The sequence below is a fragment of the Cervus elaphus genome, chromosome 8, assembly GCF_910594005.1.
Source record: "Cervus elaphus chromosome 8, mCerEla1.1, whole genome shotgun sequence".
Lineage (NCBI taxonomy): Eukaryota > Metazoa > Chordata > Mammalia > Artiodactyla > Cervidae > Cervus > Cervus elaphus.
The window spans coordinates 19,826,360-19,832,937 of record NC_057822.1 but is presented as its reverse complement, the minus strand read 5'-3'; the positions used below and the strand labels follow the sequence as shown (position 1 = coordinate 19,832,937).

The 6,578-nt window shown below is 38.7% G+C and overlaps 1 protein-coding gene across 19 annotated transcripts in view; it reads left to right on the top strand.

Moving 5' to 3' along the window:
- Window positions 1-50: 50 nt before the first annotated feature.
- Window positions 51-6,578, top strand: part of MFF (mitochondrial fission factor) — a 28,591-nt gene continuing 22,063 nt past the window's right edge. For 10 of the 19 annotated variants that reach the window (XM_043909847.1, XM_043909846.1, XM_043909845.1 and 7 more), the window contains exons 1-4: window positions 51-188; window positions 3,360-3,471; window positions 4,255-4,430; window positions 5,366-5,586. In XM_043909847.1, the coding sequence (XP_043765782.1) occupies window positions 4,393-4,430; window positions 5,366-5,586 (259 nt within the window). In that variant the 5' untranslated portion in view covers window positions 51-188; window positions 3,360-3,471; window positions 4,255-4,392. Of the gene's footprint in view, window positions 189-1,101; window positions 1,277-3,359; window positions 3,472-4,254; window positions 4,431-5,365; window positions 5,587-6,578 lie in introns of all 19 variants that reach the window. The other 9 variants (XM_043909829.1, XM_043909834.1, XM_043909838.1 and 6 more) reach the window with 9 other exon arrangements.

Below are 6,578 nucleotides of genomic sequence, written 5' to 3'. Positions count from 1 at the left end.
CGGAAGGGACCAGTCCCGGGCGTTCTCGCGTTTCTCTTTCTCTCCCCGCCCGCTGCGGGCGTCTCCGGCCGGTGATTTGCCCGGGCGCCTCCGTGCGCTCGGCCAACGGCCTCTGAGACCGCCCACCCGAGCACCCCGGGAGCCGGCGGGCGGCGGCCCTCGCCGGGGACCCTCCAGCGGGCCCAGGGGTGAGTGCTGACGTCTTCCCGACCCGGGACCCGGGGCCCGAGCCGTATGCGGGGCCTAGCGCCGCGGCCCGGATCCTCCGGCGATGGAGGGACCGGCTGGGACGCCAGCCGGTCCGTGGTGCAGTCTTGGCCTTCCCCAGTGGCCTCCCCGCTTCAACCCTGACCTTTCCTCCTCCTCGGGGCGTTGCTCCCCCCTTTAGAGTCTGAGGAAAGCACGGGAGAGCCGCGCACCCTGCTGCAATCGTCCTGGGGCTAACCTTTTCCGCTTTAGTTCTGTGCCTTCGTTTGGTCGAAAAATTGAGTTTTCCACGTAGAAAATAGTTTCTGGCGTGGGAAACCGTAAGGGCGTCCTGAGAGCTTCAAGCGAGGCTTGAGTGGTAGTCTCCTCTCATGCTTCCCAGCCAAGGTCCTGGTACCTTCCAGTATGACCTTGAACCTGCCGCCTGTCTCTTTGAAAGTGGTTTTTGGTTTGTTTTTGCTTTTACTTTGTGTGTGGGGAGGCGGGACGTGTTGGAAAAGAAAGGCCTTGTTGGAAGCCCAGGCGCCCCGGGGAGGCCCCTGGTCGCGCTGATTAGGAAGCATCCTTGCTGCAGGTGTGGATGTCGGGAGATGGTCCAGCGTTTCCTTCCAGGAGCTGGAAACTGGAGAAAGCTCGGATTCACCTTCCGTCAGCGTGTGACCTTCTTCGTCTGCAGGACGAGTTCCCCTTCTGTGGTAGAAGAAAACCCCTGGCTGCCTCCTACGAGAGGCATTCTCGAGGGAGGAGAACCCTTTCAAAAGTGGTGGCGTCTTTTAGTTGCAGAAGATAGAAAGCCTTAGCGCCTTTGTTTCAAATATAGAACCAGTTGTATACAGGCCTCTCACCCCACAGAGAGACTTTAACTGAAGGATCTTAAATGTTTTCTCTCCCTAGATGGAAAAAACATTTCTTTCGGTGTTGATTGCATCACCTAATGAGATCCCAAAGGAAAAACCCTTAGGAAAATAGATTTCGGAGAGAATTGAAACGATTTAGTTGTACCTCGGAGTCTCTGCCCGTGTAATTAAATTGTGTGTAGGACCTGCTATCTTTTTGGTTGCAAGCACTTGTGAGTTGGTTTTGCTCTTTTGTTTTTTTTCCCAAAGGAAATTGTGTTTTCTATCCCTTCCTGTCTGATAGGGCTACCGCATTTTATGATTACAAAGTTTAGCGGTTACTGTCTTCCCTTGTGGTGTTGAAACTTGTTTTCTGTGGATTGATAGCCTTATTTTAAAATTCGTTAACTGGTATTTTCCCAACTTTTCAGTGACTTTTCTTTAAAAATAAAAATGAATCCTGGGTTACTACGCTGTGATTTTCTTATACACCCATTATTTAAATATGAAAGTGAAAGTCAATCAGTCATGTCCAACTCTTTGCGACCCCATGGACTAGTCCATGGAATTCACCAGGCCAGAATACTGGAGTGAGTAGCCCGTTCCTTTCTCCAGGGGATCTTCCCAACCCAGGAATCGAACCCAGGGCTCCCAGATTGCAGACGGATTCTTCAAGTATAGATGCTTGAAAAGAGAACTGAAATAGGGTGACCGGTATAAAAGCCTTGAACTAGGTCCACACAATAAGTGACAAACAACCTGACATTTTTTTTAGTATTTGGGGAATTATAGAAATCTTTGTAACCACAATCAATTTGACCCAAGTTCTTTCTGTGACTTCCTGGGCTGTGTCTTTCGATCCCAGCATTCTAATATAGAAAATGAGAAGGTAAAGCTTGATTCATTCCCCAAATTGGGGACACTTTCCATCACAAGAAAGTGGATGTGACTTGACTAGGTGGTTTGCAGGTGAGGGGTTTTTTAAGAGTTATGTTTTTGTTACCTGTTTTTGTAGGTGTACATTAAAGGATTTTGTCTCTTTAGTTATATCACAGAGACTCATGTACCTAATAGATTGTAAGTGACAAAACTGGAGTTAATGTCTTAACTCCAGATGAGAAATTTATTTTCTTTTTTGCTGAAAGATACTACCAAAAATGTCATAGTCTAATGAGAGAGAGAAAAAAAGATTTTGATCTAATTTACTTAAGCAGAAAAGCCAGTAATTGGAATAGTAAAATGTTAAATCTTAGTAGAAAAGTTTAATCTACCTTGTAAGTAGTTCAGATTGGCTACAGGAGAATTTGGCTTTTTCTAGAAGTTGTCTTTTCAGTGTCCATCTTTGGTGATTTAAATCCATGATACTTTACAAACTCAGAAAGTCTTGTAAGCAAAGATGTTGCTGTATAATGAAACATTGAGACCCCTGGTATGTAGTAGTGGAAAGTTAATACGAAGGTTGAAAAGTAGTAAATGGAGTGAGGAGAATAGCACATTTTGGGGAGATACTGTTCTAGCAATTTGCATCCCTTGTTTATTATTATAAAATTTCAGTTTATAATGTCTTAAGGCTGTACTCCTTTTGAAGTGTCTCTTTCAATGTTATTTCCAAATACAAGCTTTTACTGTGCCTCAGGTACATGTATATGTAAGTATAAGAAGGGTATCTCATTTCTTATTTAGAATGATGCACAGAAATTGATGAGAGGCTACCTCTGGGGATCTGAGTTGTTACATAGTATAGGATCAGTGGGACACTTCATTGTTCTGTATCATCTTGTGTACTTTGTACCATGTGCATGTGTTACTGGTTCAAATTAAATACTGAATTAAAGTTATGAATGAAATTAAATACTGAATGATGGGGAATACGTGTAAATCTATGGCTGATTCATATCAATGTATGACAAAAAATAAATAAATAAATAAATACTGAATGAAAGTGGCTGGATGAAAATTTCGCCAGTGCATTTGTTTCTTCTTAATTTGTTTATGTATATATACACACATACATGCCTAAGTATTAAGATTCTGTTAAACATATATATATTTCATCAGCTATGTTTTTCTAAATTCAAATCAGAAACAATAATCTTTTATCTTGCGTTAACTAGTGAATGGTTGTAGGGCTCTGTCTCCAGGCCTAAAATTGGTGGGAAGTTTGTTCATTTTTTTCTTTATTTATTTTAGTGGTTTTTTTAAATGTAAGGCTATGCATCTTTAGTGGCTTTCATCATTCAGAGGATTTCCAGCAATGAATCTCTGATGTCAGTATCATCTAGTTTTTCAGTTAGCTCCGTTTTTTTTCTCCCCCAGGGACAAAAGTGGCTCTAAATCCAGCACGTGAGTACTGAGGCAAGTTAATGGATTTAATATGAAGCACAGAAGCAGATAATGCCAAAGAGCAAGCAGTAATTGGTACACATTTGTGAGTAAAAATTTTCTCTTTTGGGTCCGTTGTGTTAGTCTTTAAACCATTTGCATGCCAGATCCTTAAAATTCACACATTTTGGTAAAGAATAAAAGGTGCAAGTTAGAAGTCATAATTACCAATTGTCAGGGTTTAACCCCTTAACCAACCTCTAAGAACTCTCCAAAGCATGTCAGTGACGTGGAGTTTGAGATGTGTGATGTGTCTCTGACATGGAGTTTAAGAAATGTCCCCACTGTGACTTAAATTTATACTCCTTAATTTTTTTATTGTCTTTAATTTTTATTGACCTTGACTTAAATATAATATCTTTCACTGAAAACTTAGTGTAATTTAGCTTTCAAAGTTATTTGCTTTTAAAGAAATCATTACTTATACATCAAATATTAAGTTACCACAAATACATCTTTCTGCCCTTTACATTATCTTTGTGATTTCTTCATTTTTACTTAGTCTAAAAAAGAAAAAGATTTCCCCCCCTTCAGAATATAATACTTAGAGGAATTTTGTGACAAAATATTTTCTTCTAATCTGACTTCCCATTTGCATATATGTTTGATTAGCTTTTCTTGACCCTGTTTGCAAAATCATAGTCTAGTGACTATGCCTAAAATGGCCCTTGTCATTTTTGAGGTAGAGAAGAACTCTTTTTAGGAGAGATTTGAAGATTGGTTTTGGTTGAAATCCCAAAATAATTTTAAGTAGATATTTACTTTGATTCATAGTTTTCATATGAAATGAATTGTTGAAATACTGATTTTTATTCTTTCTTTTTTACAGCTGGAAAAGCAGTGTCCGTGTTGTTATGTACACCTTCAAAAAAGTTCAGATCTGTAGGGGAATTGTTGTGTAAAGTAAACAACTCCAGGGTAGCAGTATTTTAATAGCTTTTATAGACGTGTATTTACTGTATTAAAAATGAGTAAAAGAACAAGCAATGACACATCACTAGGAAGGTCAGTGACGTTTTATTCAGTTGAGCTGGTATTATAGGCTTGAGACATAATGGCTTTAAAGCTGATTGCCCACGGGCTAATCATCTTTTACATTTTGATCAACATTTTTTATCTCTGGCAACTTCCTTTCTGCTGCCTTTCCTTGGAGCATGGATTCTTCTCTAATTAGAAGATTTTGCAGTGCATATGTTTTGCCTTTCCCTTTGAAGGCATGTCATGTTTTTTAAAAATATACATGCAAATATGATATTCAGTACAAATGATGAATAGTGTGAACTTTTCACACTATGGTCCCTCAAAATGAATGCATACATTAAGGATTTATTAATGTATATTCTTTATTTGATTTTCAAAATTTCATCTCAGTCATCAGGTATAAATTCAGTAAGAGAAGTTTTAATTTGTATTTTGTGAAACTCAGGGGGTTGCTTCTCTTTTAGTAAATTTAGAATTAACGTTATTTACCTTCTGAATCTGATTTTCATCATAAAAAAGTTTTATTTTTTCCATGCATGATAGCAGTTTCTAATTTCATTTTTATAAAGTCCTAGCAGCTTCCCTTCAAATAATTCACTAGGAAATTTCTATTTGAGTTTTATTTTCAGCAGTTTTTATTTATAAGCAGCATGCCTATCTGTTTATGCAACGAGGAGGAGAGTGTATGTATGTGCATATTCATGTTGTAGTTATACACAAATTTTAAAAATTTGCTCCTAAATAATAACCTCAAGGTGCAACTTCAACTAAGTGGGATGGTATTATGTTGAGAAAAGCGTTTTCTTCCATCTTGTATTTTTCCTTTGTATGTGTTCAGTACTCACAAACGAGAAGTCTTCTTGTGCTTTTTCTAAAAGGTATTGTCTTCTAACTCACTACATAGAGAAGACTGCATTTTAGCACTCATTCACCCCGTTCTGTAAATTTTTTGCCCACAGAGTGAGTGGGGCCGCTTTTCCTTCTCCCACTGCTGCTGAGATGGCGGAAATTAGTCGAATTCAGTATGAAATGGAATACACCGAAGGTATTAGTCAGCGAATGAGGGTCCCGGAAAAATTAAAGGTAGCACCACCAAACGCTGACCTGGAGCAAGGATTTCAAGAAGGAGTTTCAAACGCTAGTGTGATCATGCAAGTTCCAGAGAGAATTGTGGTAGCAGGTATTTTATATTTGTTTATAAAGTTGTCTGATAAACCTTTATTTTATCTATTTTTATGAAAACTTTGGGAACTTTTCGAAAGATTTAGAAAAAGGATTGGGGCCCACTCCAGTATTGTTGCCTGGAAAATTCTGTGGACAGAGGAGCCTGACAGGCTGTAGTCCATGGAGTCGCAAAGAGTCGGACACGACTGAGCAACTGAGCACACAGAAAAGGGATTGAGAGGTGCAGCTTTACATTTTCTTCAAAAAGTTTATTAATTACCATAGTCTGAAATTTCAAATAGTATTTGTTAATAGTTCAGCTAATTATTGAAGTATGATTTGCATACATAAAATGTGTGTAATTTTAAGTGTATAGCCTGATGATTTTTGACAAAAGTATACTCCTGTGTAACCTCTACCACAGTCCAGATATAGAACTTTTCATGATCCCACCCCGAATGGTTTTTTATTCAGTTCTTACCCCTCAATTCCAGGCAACCATAATCTCCTTTTTATAACCAGAGATCAGATTTATCTTTCCCAGAGTTTTGTATGAATAGAATGATAGCACTATATTATATACTCTTGGGTCTGGCTTCTTTTGCGTAGTGTTAAGTTTTTGAGAGTCTTCCATATTATTGCTTGTATCGATTGTTCTTCCATTTTATTTCTAATATCCCACTGTGTGGATATACCACAATTAGTTTATATATTCACTTGTTGGTGGACATTTGAGTTGTTCCTTTTTTAGTGCTATTAAGAATAAAGCTGCTATGAAGACACATGTTTTCATATCTCTTAGGAACAAGTTGCTAGATCACATTATAAGTTCTAACTTTTAACTTTATGAACAGCTGTCAAACTATTTTTGAAATTGATTGTACCCTGCTATGTTCCCATCAGTGACATATGAAAGCTCCATTTGCTCTGCATCCTTGCCAGCACTTTGTATTGTTAGCCTTTTTAATTTTAGCTATTCCTGGTGGGTGTGTAGTGGCAAATACATTT